Source organism: Fringilla coelebs (assembly GCF_963513975.1).
Source record: "Fringilla coelebs genome assembly, chromosome: 9".
NCBI classification, from domain to species: domain Eukaryota; kingdom Metazoa; phylum Chordata; class Aves; order Passeriformes; family Fringillidae; genus Fringilla; species Fringilla coelebs.
Window position 1 is genome coordinate 28,169,482 of NC_140067.1, and position 12,677 is coordinate 28,182,158.

At 43.3% G+C, this 12,677-nt stretch overlaps 1 protein-coding gene across 5 annotated transcripts in view; it reads right to left on the minus strand.

Moving 5' to 3' along the window:
* The window catches only part of SUCO (SUN domain containing ossification factor), a 39,597-nt gene extending 26,920 nt beyond the window's left edge, over window positions 1-12,677 (minus strand). For 4 of the 5 annotated variants that reach the window (XM_084211556.1, XM_084211555.1, XM_084211553.1 and 1 more), the window contains exons 1-2: window positions 12,470-12,677; window positions 1,357-1,465 (exon numbers count right to left, since the gene is read on the minus strand). In XM_084211556.1, the coding sequence (XP_084067682.1) occupies window positions 1,357-1,465; window positions 12,470-12,534 (174 nt within the window). In that variant the 5' untranslated portion in view covers window positions 12,535-12,677. Of the gene's footprint in view, window positions 1-1,356; window positions 1,466-11,650; window positions 11,737-12,469 lie in introns of all 5 variants that reach the window. The other variant, XM_084211554.1, reaches the window with a different exon arrangement.

Here is a 12,677-nt window from a genome sequence, read left to right on the forward strand (position 1 = left end):
ATATTAACTCACATCCCAGTCCCTAAGATGAAATGGCATCAATGGCTGAAGAGACAACTGATCTAAGGCAAGCTGATCAAGGGCTGCAGAACTGCTCCTCTGGAGCAGGACAGCTCCAGCAGCCTAATTAGGAGTAACAGACACTTGCTGAAGATTTCTCATCCACCCAAGAGATGATCTTTAATGAGTGAAACAACAGCCTAACATTAATTTTCACATCTTTGGGTTTAAGTTCAGAAATCTGCTTACCTATGCATCCACATTAACAGAATGAAAGGAAGAATGTTGCAGAGTAGGAAATCATTTACTAGTGGCTTCCCAGTCTCAAAGCTTACTTAATCTTTCCAGTATTATTGCATCAGACATTAAATTCAAGCAGAACTTCTTTTTAGGCAGCCAGAAGAACAGGAATGCTATTTGGCTGTACAAGCTGGCAAAAAAAATAGAGCTACCCTAGTTGGTGCAATGCTTAAGAAACCTACAATATTTAAAGGGATTTTTATGGTCAGGCAACTCTCCACTTAAGTCAGCTAGAATGCTCCACACACATTTTCCAAGTTTGTTGTGGCATATAAAAGCTTTTTTGGAATGAGGACTGTGATCAACACTACTAGAGATTGCTGGAGGAAATAGGAAAACCAACGTATCAATACTACCCCCTGTTTAGAACAGGACTGATTCTGTACCTGGGTAAATGAATAAATGAATGGAATTACCATGATTTTCTGACTCAACAGCTTGGGAACTCACTATGCAATGCAAGATGCAGAAACTTGCCATGAGTTAATCAGGGTGGGACAATTACACTCAATTAACCTAAAGTGCTGAGTAAAGGAAAAATGAAAGAGACCACAGCTTATTTATTATACCTTTCAGAAACACATTTTAGCCTTCTTAATTTTTATTGAACAGAAAGAATGCAAAGTGATAAATCCTGACCTGAACCAATTAATCTGAAATCTTCTCTTTAGGATAACAATCATCTGTACATGGTTTTTAATACAATACAGATGGAAGTGGCATCATGTGGCCTAGACTTACCCAGCCCATCACCTCCTATTGTGGCTCTACAGAGCCTCACACTGCCCACTTCTAACATCTGGCCCCCAAATTAAAAAGAAAAAACCAAAACCACCAGTAGCTTTGCTATTCATTCCTTCTCTTGCCCCAAACCATCCACCTGAATTGTTGCATGACTGCAACAAATGAAGGAGAATAAAGACATGGGAAGATCTCAGTGCTCAAAGAACAACTGAGTACATCAAACATTCTGGCCAAGAAGACCCTATGAAGAATTTCATTTTACAATTCAATGTTTAGTCAGAATGAGTAATTAGCATGATGTGTTCAGCATACCTTTTCCTGGACATTTTCATCCTCACTGGCCAGGGCACAAGCGTCAGCTGAAGCATACTGCACCGCCGATGAGAGAGTGTCTTTACAAAAGACATTCCAAACAGGAAGCCTATAAAAGAAGTCAAAAAAGCTTTATTTAAAATGAAATTTTAGAATTCCTGCAGCATTGTCTCCTTAATCTTCTTCAGTTGTTCCCATGAAGCATCTTAAAAATACATGTACAGTTCATGGATAATCATGCATAAAATCCATTTGAGGATTCACGAGAAGTAGTTAGCAACAGAAAACACCATATATTTACTACTTCCAAAAGAAAAAAGTATCACCAAACCAGATCCTGGAGTGTCACCACATCAAAAACTGAAAGCTGGCACAAATTAGCTAAGTTACAGAAAGTTAGGAACAACTTGAATCAACATCCTTTGTCACAAAGCGATGAGATATTTTTAGCAATCATTATTACTAAGCAAAAACTTCAGTCCCAGACTAAAAAGCAAAATCTCCTTAATCCCCTGCACAGAGCCTACCTGAGAAGGTTTCATGTAGTCAACATCACCAAGCACATTTAGGAAAATTAGAGAAAATAAGTACACACAAAAAAAAAGCCCTAGGCAAAAGCTCCCATGAGATTTGTTTTGTACTTTTTTTCCAACAGCTTTAGTTGTCAGCAGAAATGGATTTATTTCTGCAAAACACTTCTACAAGCACTTGTACTAGAAGGCATCTTTTCTTTCTCATCATACATGGTCCCTTCACATTCTAAGGAGCATTTGCAGAGTGAACCATCAGGCTTGGAGGTCCAAAGGTTTTCATGCTGATTTCAATCAAGGCCAGCAGAACATGAAGCAAACTGAGCTTCTATGGAGTTTTCAACAATGCTGGAACACCAGCTAGCCACCACTTTAAACACAAACATTTTCCATTCAGGAAATGGTGTTTACACAACAATCAGGTGATTGGAATGACCTCTTGTGAACAAACACAAACATCACCCTGAAAACAAGAGCCACCTTCTCCTCAGAGGGGAGAAAGGGCTATAGCACAGAAAAATCTGCATGCAGCAACCTTCTGACAATGGTTTTGAGAAATCAAACAGCCTTAACATTAATCATAACAGTAAGATTGTTAGTAGGTCATTATTCACTTACACAATTGGGATCACTACTGCTTGGAATTTGAATAACCAGCTTTCTTCAAAACTTGAATATCAACTTTATTGGGAAGTCTGTGCAGTGTAGACTCCTCCACTAGGAAGGAACCCATGAAACAACAGACCACAAACAAGTACTAACATTTTAAGTTTCATGCATATATATATATATATATATATTAAAAAAAAATATTTTTTCATTGACTCTCTCCACAGAAGAGACAGTGAAAAAGGAACTTGTAGGATCTGGCATATTATTATGGAGATGAGCAAGAAAGGTGCTCCACCTCAGTCTCAGCCCCAAAGCACCTCAGTAATTTCTCTTCTTTTTGAGGTAGAATCTTTCCTCTAAACTAAATGGAAGCCTTCAAGTTAGGCAGCAGCAGCTACAGTTAGTGGAAAATAAAGAACTGAATGTAAGGCATGAAAATAATAATAACCACATATTGTAGCAGGTACAAAGTCTCACAATCTCAGTTGAGAATTAGGCATAAGCTTCCCACACAAGTTCCCATCCCATCATGTAGTTAGCTGTTTGCATTGAGTTTTCCATCAAACCTCTGTCCTACCCTATGCACAAGAGGCTCATTTCAGAGCATGAATAAAATGTTACCAGATTTCTATGGCCTTATTACCTAGTTCTCACTTAGAAAAATTAGTTATGCAAATACTTTGAGTCATTTATCTTTCTGAAAAGGGGTTTCAATCATTTCATGGCGAAATTCCTAAGCTCTTAACTCCAGTACCTCTCTTTTGAGAAATAAGGACTCCCTGTTACTTCATAAAAATACACCAGAAACATCAAATATTATAGAGCATCATCCCACTCCTTCATTACTCAGGCACAGGCATTTGTTTCTCATTTTGCCTCCACTCTGGGGGGCACCTCGGGCGAGCTGCACAGAACAGCAGTAGCTCCTTGGGGGCAGAAAAGGAAAGACTTCAATGGCTGCGAATTGGCATTTTAAAACACAAAGGTCTACCCTCACAAATGCAGGAATAACTCCTTTAGCACAAAAAGCACAGAAGGCATATATTTCTTACCTTAATCTATTGAGAGATTTCATGCAAGAAATCAGGCATTATCAGGTCACAAACACAGATTTTAGAAGAATGCAGATTGGCAGCTCAGATTTAAGTTACTCTGACATGATCTGTGTCCAATGTCTTTCTTACTTATTTTCCAAAATTCTTCTTGGTCTACTCCCCAACTCCAACATGATGCCTCAAGTCTCCCAAAAGCCCTCCAAGCTAGGGAGGGGACTGAGAACTCATTTTGTGTGTGTGCCTGCACCCACAGGAAAACGTGATCCCTTCCTGCAGCTCACAGGATGCATCACTCAACTGCCAGCAAACTCTGACAGAGCACTCAGAACACAGACCCACATGAGACCAGCCAGACTGGGAGAAGCCAACTTAATAACCTTATCAACACCACCACCAGCAGTTTTTTTTTTCTTTTGACTTCTAACATTTTGCATATTAATTCAACAGGCTTCTTCAGCTGAAAGGATAGAGCTCACAATAAAGATAAATTGCCAAATGGCACAGCACCTCTGTTAACCATTAAAAAAAAAACAATAAAGAAACCAAGTGTTAATTTACAGAGAGCAAAATTCCCCTAGAGTTGAATTGACTTGCAGTGTACAGCCAGTGGAAGTACAGCAGTTTCTGCACACACTAATCTGTCTTTCCCTGCCTTGTGACCCAGAAGTGGGATCTGAATGCTGACTCAGAACTGAGCAGACCTAATGCCCAAATGAGATCAGTCCTCAGAGACACTGTCTCAGGTACAAGATACATCGCCAAATGAAGAGATTGTTCCAAACACATAACCCACAGCTGCTGACTTACGTGGATGCTGAAGTTTTCAATAGTTCCATTTTTGTAAGCATGACTCAAAACACCACCTGCTATTAAATCTCATCAAGAACAAAGAACTTCAGCATGACTCTTTGTCCTATCATTAATGCAGTTTTAAAGCTATTTTCTCTAATAACACCACGAACTTTCCAGCTCAATGTGCACAAACCCAAAAGCAAATGCTACAAGCTCAGACAAAGCAGCAGGGGTGGGTGGGGGAATCTTGACTCTTCTCAGGGCAGGCTCATACTGTGGTTGCCCACTGAAGCAGAAATGCTGCTCAGCCCTATCTGGACGGTTCACTACGCTCACTGCCACACAAACTGGCCGTGCCCTGCTGATGAACGTTCTGCTTTTGAAAAGGAACACACTGAAATTCAAGGGTGCAGGTGGTTTTGCAACTGCAGTGTAGTTTCATGTGAAAGACCATCCACTTCTGATTTGGCTGAAAGTCTTCAAGTAATTGTGACGAAGGCTGCAGAAAACGACCAGAGATAGTGAAGCTATGGATAACTGTTCTGACAGGCATAAAAATCAAGTAGAAAATAAACCACTGGTAAGAAAAAATTAATCATACAAATCACAGCTAAAAAAAATTCAAAAATATGAAGGTAAGAGGAGTTTTTCCATAATTTGATCAGAGAGAAACAGCTTAGGCTTTCCTTCCCAAAGACTTCATACAACTGACACACAGCTTCAGTTCAAACACATCTGTCCTCAAAACTATTAATTTTATAAATTCTCCCAAAACAAGACCTATTTCTGGACCCTGGTGAAGCAGTTCAGAACAGTTTACATTTGGCACCTGCAAGAGAGAGGAATTTGAAGCAAAGGGAAAATAAAAGGAATTTCTCACCAGTGCACCAATTCCAAGCCCTCCCTGCAGGGTAACCGCTGACAGATCCCAGAGGGCTGTGTTACCAACAGCACAGATGTGCCAGTGGCCAACAGCTAAGAGGGGAAAGAAGATGTCACTGTCCCTGCCAAGTGACAATTCCCTACTCAAAACATTCACAGATCACTTCAGAGATGGCTGTGCAAGAGAAGGGGCTTGAGCCAGCAGAGCAGGACAGTGAGTGGGGAAGAGGCACCTGTTTGCTGAAGATCACCTTCTTCATTAGAGAGCAACTGACTTCAGATTAACGAGCCTGAAACGATAAAAGCTCTGAAAGGGCAAGGAAAACAGCAAAACACCTTTTGCTGTGAGCAAGTCCTACAGGTCTGGGACTGCTTTCACCAGCTAACTGACAAAGAGCAAAAAGGCTCTGCAGAAATGAGGAGCTCAGCAGATCCACAACCAAACTCTGCAGTCAGCAGCAACCTGCCTCTCAGCCACTGGCAACACAGGAAACACAGCAAAGGCAGGGAACCCTCCTCTCTCCCCAGCAACTTCATGGAATCAATCTTTCTCTCCCAACAGTTCAGCCAGGGGACTCTCATTTGAGAGCCTGCAGAACAAAGTAAATGTCATGGAAAATGAAGACCAGGACATTATTTCAACCAGCCACAGGAGAAAAGCCACTTGCAAGACACTGAACTACTGCAAGGCAACCTCCCCAGACACAACACTCATTTCTGCACATGAAGTGGAAATACATCTTGATAAATGCAAAGAAGAACCATTAATCTTCTTCAATACAAGTAAGAAAACTCCAACAAACAAAAGAACACCATTCATTTAGAAGCCATTTATTACCACAGAAGAGCAGCATGTGTTACTAAAATAATTTTGAAAGTTATGATGGACCTTTAAGGGAGGAAAAAGCTGAAAACTAAAACTCCAGATCTAGACTAAGCATCACTGGTATCACCTCATTTCCTACCACTAACTCGATTCACATGCTCAAAAAAACCCAAGCCCAAAACAGCTGATATTGGAGCATTTTTGCAAATCCTTTACCAATCTGTGGTATTTTGCAATTAAGTTTTTAACAGCTTGCCCACACTTTGCAAAGAATGTGCTCTCCAAACAGTTATTTCACTTACTCAGAAGAGCCAAATACAAAGATACTTCTGACCACACTGAATTTCATAGCTGCATACAATGAGATTCCAACCTTTGGTTTCAAATAGGGCTTTCAGCATTTTAAATACCATCAGCACACAAAGCTTGCAAAAGGAGGTTCCAGGAGCACCAGACACTTTATCAGATTGAACTCCTTTACTGCATCCCCCCTTCAGCCACACAGGAATCTGCACCCTCTGCTCTGATCTGGAGATTATGGAGACATTCCAGTAAGTCCTGAGGGGGGAAGAAAGTCAGCTCTGAGCCAAGGAATGCTCAGATACCCAACCCAAGAAGACACAGGGGAACACAAGGTTTGCTTTTGACTGTCCACTGTCGTCCCACGTTAAACAACAGAAACCAACTTTGTTCCTTGCTTGCAGTGCTCCCAGAGTTATTCCCATTCTCTCCTGGAAAAGGCTGCTGAGATAACAGCACCTTCACAGGACTCTGTGACCACAACAGACAACAACCTACATTAAATGCTGGTTCCAATGTAACACTGAAACAAACACAAACCTCTTTTTTCTCGAAAGGAGTATTCAGGTGCCCTACTTCAGACACTAAAAGCAGGGCAGATGCCACAATCACCTCTGGAAGCGCCCAAAGGAACAGGCAGTTCCTGGTGTTTCTTGGAAACAGACTTCTGCAATACTGAAGGAGGATTGCAACGTATCAGAAGCTCCCTGCATTCTCAAACTCTATTTTCTCTGATGCAAGAGTTTGGGGAAGAGCACCCACTCCAGAAAAAAAAAAAAAAAATCAAAACCCGAACCAAACAAAAAAACCTGATAGGAACCACAAAGACTACAGGAAAACAGCATAGCCATGCACTGTCAGTAAACTTAAAGGCTTTTGGAGGCTGTAGAAATGTCTTACACACTTCTCAAGATTTCCCTCATAGCTTAAATTCACAGCACAGCAACAGCAGCGTCAGAAGCAGCTGCTCTGCCCCAAGCCTGCTAAAAACCCACCCTCAGTGCAACACAGCTCTGCAGAGTGCCAAGGAGGGGGGTGTTACTGGAGTGTAGCAAAGTCAATTTCAGCCTAGAGCATTGTAAAGCCGTTATCACCTGACATGTATGATGTAGTTTTAACAGGCTTCTTATCTGTAAGGGATTTCAGTATTATCTTGATTACCATTTCAACACCCAGCCAATCCAAGCCATTGCCATTCCTTTGTGCAGCTGAGCTGATTTTTGAACTGTTGGAACCTTTTTCTAATATTCTAATCCAGTTTGTCATTCACATCAACGTTTTCACTCACCAAGCTGTAGGACCAGTCTGTTACACCAGATCAGTATTTCCAGCAAGAATTAAAGTTTTTAGATTTACAGTTCTAGGTTAACCTGCTCTTGGCTAAAACTTTTCAAGCACATCCTCTCCAGGCTGCAGCACCTCCAGAGTCAATTTTAAAAGACACTGCATGTCCTCCCCTTGAAAGAGGCACAAACTTTCCAAAAGCTGGATCAGTAATGAAAGCTAAAGACAAGGAAAAAAATGACTCCGTACAAGACTCCCAGTAAGAACATCAAAGTGAAAAAGAACTAATAGCAGGTTACAGAAAGACATTTCAGAAAGAGTTCAAATGAAGTGCTCAAGGGAGACACATTTCACTGCAACAGGCAAGGTCTCCTACACCAACACAGACACCTCGTGATGGGGTAGAGGCCACTTCAGTACACCATTTGCATAACAAACAAACTAACTTGAAGTTTCTAGGACAAATCTTTTAGAAGATACTACATAAAAGCAGTTCACTGATTTTCAAATCATTTTAGAAGGCAAATATTCAATAATTGATTGAGCCAAGCGCTTGGGCCCCTACTTGCCTGTACCACCTTCAACATGAGTAGGCTGTAAGCTGGGCACATTTGATTTTCCATTTGTAGGAGTTCCAGGGCAGCTTTTGTCCCAACCTTAACCACAGAGCAAAGACCCTTCCAAACAGGATACTCCATACCTGGGAACACACTTTCCATTCTGAAATCAGATGGCTGGAACAACACTTCTGATTATATCAATGCTCAAATAATTTTATTTCTTCCTGCTATAAAATGCACACACGGTGTTATTTTAGTATCAGCCTTCTGAAGAGATTTAAGTACTCCGGAAGAGAATCAGCAGATAAAATTCTGAGCCCCACTACAGGCCAGCTACTCTTGATCATGAGGGCACTCATGAAAAAAAAGAGGATTTCAGTGGTAAGGGGCACATTAATGAGGCACACAAACCTCTCACTCCCCATCTCCACCACTCACACCTTTGTGCAATTAACAGAGATGAGCTCTAGGTGTGAGCCACAAGTCAATAAAGAGGAAAATAAATGTTCAATCAGCAAAAGCTCCACTGTGAGATCCCTGGTGTGATTTGCACAACTCTCACCTGTGCAGCAGCAGCACACAATGAACCTGGTGGTGCTATCACAGTGCCAGTCCAGCACTGGGGTTTTCAGAGCTCCTCCTCTGTTACAGTTTTCAACAAGCACACCTTCCAAACCAGACAGGACTGAAAATGCAAAGCCAAATTAGAAAGATCTTCTCTCATTAAAATCCACATGAATCCACACATTAATAAAAACCAGTATCCCTTTCCACTGTACTTGGTAACCCAGGCTTCACTCCTGGCTCTGACACTGACCCAATCCAACCTTTACAGTTTTCAGGGTACGCTCTCATGGTGGATTTCAGTCAGAGCTCCTAGGCCAGGGCTTTGCCATCAAAACCAGCACATCTTGCTGCTAAATCACTTTGACACAAGGCATTTCCTCATGCAGGATACTCGGAGAGTAACAACTGAAGGATCCTGAAGTGTACATGCACTGACCCCCATCCTCCTTTTACTCACAGCTGTAAACCCAACCAGCAGAGTTAATAAAAGCTAAGTAGGCCAGGATATGGCAATGAACTTTCTGGGATAGAAAGACAAATTACTGGATGCATGATTTCTTTATTACACTCCCAATTACCACTTTGGAAGTGCAGCTTATTGCAGGAAAAAACTGATGTCAGAACAATTTATACAGGTCACTTTTCAAACAGCCATCACAGCTGGTCTCACCTCAGATAGTCCTGGTATCCTACAAGCTCCTAAACCTACTCCACTTACTCAGCTCTGGATAGCAGCAGGCTACAAAGCACTGCAAGTTTTAAATGTATTTTTTACGTTATGATCATGCACACAAAGGGATTAACTGGAGCATTAAGGAGGTCTCTGAATTCAGGACAACAGAAGACATTTGTCAGGCACAGTGGAGGCCCCACACTGCACAGATGCCCATTATTTTTGGAGCACTACATTCCTGAGCCATACCTCCAGCAGAAGTATTTCCCAAAGCCACCCTCCTCTTCTGAAACTTGGAACAATCCTGTTGGCTCAGGGCTGTCAGAGCTGTGGCTGGCCCAGCTTCAGAAAGCCTCAAGTACTGATAACTGACCCAAAGAGCATCACATCCCCTTTATTGAAAAGGCACAATTTGGCTAACAAACCCCCTCTCACTCTTCTGCTTTTCTGTGCATCTCCTAAAACACTGAACACTGCCAACGTTTTTCAACGTCCAGGATGACATCTTCAACTTCAAGTCAATTATTTTTCCCTCCACGTGATCTTTACTAATCAGTCAGTACTTCCCTACTGAATCAACTTCCTTAGCTGAGCTTGAGAATGCATCATGAGAGATTTTGAAAATTCCTATTTTAAACTTAGTTTCAAGGAAAGAAGCAACAGCTACTCAGAAAGAAAATCAAGGTTAAAAAAAAAAGGCAAGAAGTCCAAACGGCCCCAAGTGTTCTTTGAGCAATTGGTTTGCCTCTGGGTTTTCCCCTGACTTTTGGGGTTCCATTTGATCATCTGCTGACCACCAGTTACACCTATAAGGAAAAGATTTCTCTCCTACTAGCACAAAGTCCTTTGAAAATTACATCTCAAAACAACTAAATCTAAAAAGTCAACACTTATAACACAATTCCTTCCATTTGCTGTTGGAAGTTTCTTAACTGCTGAAGTGAACAAAGGTGCTGATTTTCTTTACAGTAAAAAGTTAAATAAACCACAACTTATCAATTTCTACAGTCCACCAACAATGCATGAACCAACAGACTTCAAGACTTTCTAATTACAACTCTGACATGGCTACTGAAATTAATGCAGCTCCCAAAGCCATTCTGCAGCCAGCATTTCAAACTCTCTAATGTGAATTCATGCTTGGACAGCAGACTAGAAAACTGGAGTTGCATCCCTCAACATTTAAATTAATCCACTGGCTCCTAACCAAAAGCAGCCAGTGAGCAGGGTGCTTTTCTCAACTCTAAAATAGAGTTTTGCATTGGGGAACTCCAGTGCAAGCTCTGAGATCAGGTAAGGCATTGCCTGAAAGAGCAATCCCTTTTGAAGGGTAACAAAAAGAGCAGCTCCATTCTCCTTCCTAACCACACCAAGGAAGAACACAGAAGTTGTCAGAGATTTACAGAACAGATACATTACTCCAACCAGATAGCTGAACATGACATTCCTCCTTTAACATGGAATTATCCTGAAAAAAGCCTGAACTTTTTCACTAAATCAAGTCCTGGTGAAAGAGCAGACTAAGAACACAGCAACAAAAAAACCAAACAACTGATCACCTTTTGAGCATTAAGCTAAAAACCCCTTCCACTAACAAATTACCTGGAGGCAGGAACAGATTGTCAGCCCTCAAGGCACTCTAACCAAGAAACAAAAACTGCTTTCCTAGTAGGAATCCTAGCTATACAACTAAAACCTCCTGCCAGAACTTCACTGTCCAAGGAGTAAAAGGGAGTAAAAGCAAAGCAAAGCTGTCTGGAGACAGTTCATGAGGCTCACAGCTCACCTGATCAAACCCACATGGCCAAGAGGTTTTGTTTGTTTTAAATTTTGCTAAGTGCAAACACAGCAACCGAGTTCTCAAGCACTTTTTAGATGTGCTTTTGTTTCCAAACCCCAAAATGTGATGACACGAACCAAAGCTGCTTCAGCACTGTCCAAACACAGTAACACAAGCACCAGCAGCAGATTTGCTTGGGTAAAATAAGAGGTGCCTGGGCTCCCACTCTTCACCCAACTGTGAGACAAGCCAGAACCTGAGGAAGATTTCTTTTTTTAAGCAGACTGACTGAACAATCTGCTGTAGTAATACACCAGAGTGTGGCTGTTCCATTTGCAGTATTTGCAGTTTGCTGTTCAAGCTGGCTATCAGTTCTCAAACAGTGACTCACCAAGTTCAAAGAGGGCCAAAGTTTAAAAAGGTTGGAACTTACCATACAGAAATACATTCTACTAATATTTGTATTCTGTTGAATGTCATCTCTTAAAGGAAGTTTGAGAAGAAAGCAAACAGGGGATGCTGGAACAAAGTACAGTTCAGGTAATCACTATAAAAAACGCTGTCAAAGGCGTAATCAATGCAAAAATAAGAGAGTTCATTTGGTTTAACTTAACACTACTCCTGAGAGACTCAGAGAAAGGGTTTCAAGAATAAGGCACCGTGATCTTCCACAGAAGAGTGCAAGAGCTCAGCCTCAAACTGGAAATGCAAGGATGCCTCCGGTAAAAGCACAGAGACAACAACACACCCGTTTGACCCTCAGTGTGTGGGGTCAGCCCTCACCTGCCACAGCCGGGTGACCACTACCGCTCCTGGCAGCGGGAATCGCCCTGCCGAGCACTGTCCCCTTCCCGGGGTGTCAGGGCACGGGAACCCATCCCGGGCAGCGCTCACCTTCCCGGGGTGTCAGGGCACGGGAACCCATCCCGGGCAGCGCTCACCTTCCCGGGGTGTCAGGGCACGGGAACCCGTTCCGGCAGCCGCGGAGGCAGCGCTCACCTTCCCGGGCTGCCCGGGGAGGCCGCGGGGTTCCTCCCAGTGGAGGCACACAAAACGCACCCGGGCGCGCTCCTGTGTCACCTGCCCCAGGTGTCCCTGCCCGGGCTGGGGGCTGCACCGGACCCTCTCCACAGCTCCCCTCCGACCCTACCGGCCCTACGACTGCCGCACCTCCCGACCCCCGGCTCTCCGCAGCCCGCACAGGGAGCGCTCCCAGCGCGGCGGCGGGCGCGGCTGAGAGGCCGGCACTCACCAGAGCAGAGCGCAAAGCAGGAGGCAGGAGCCCAGCGCCAGGGGCCGGCGGGGCGGCTCCCTCATCGTCTCGCCCGTCTGGCTGGCGCGGCCGGGCCGAGGCGGCGCATCCTCCTGCGGGCAGCGGCGGCGGCGGCGGTGCTGAGGGGGATCGGCCGTTGTTGCGCACGGCCCCTCCCCGCGCGCGCGGCCGTTACTGCCCGCCGGGC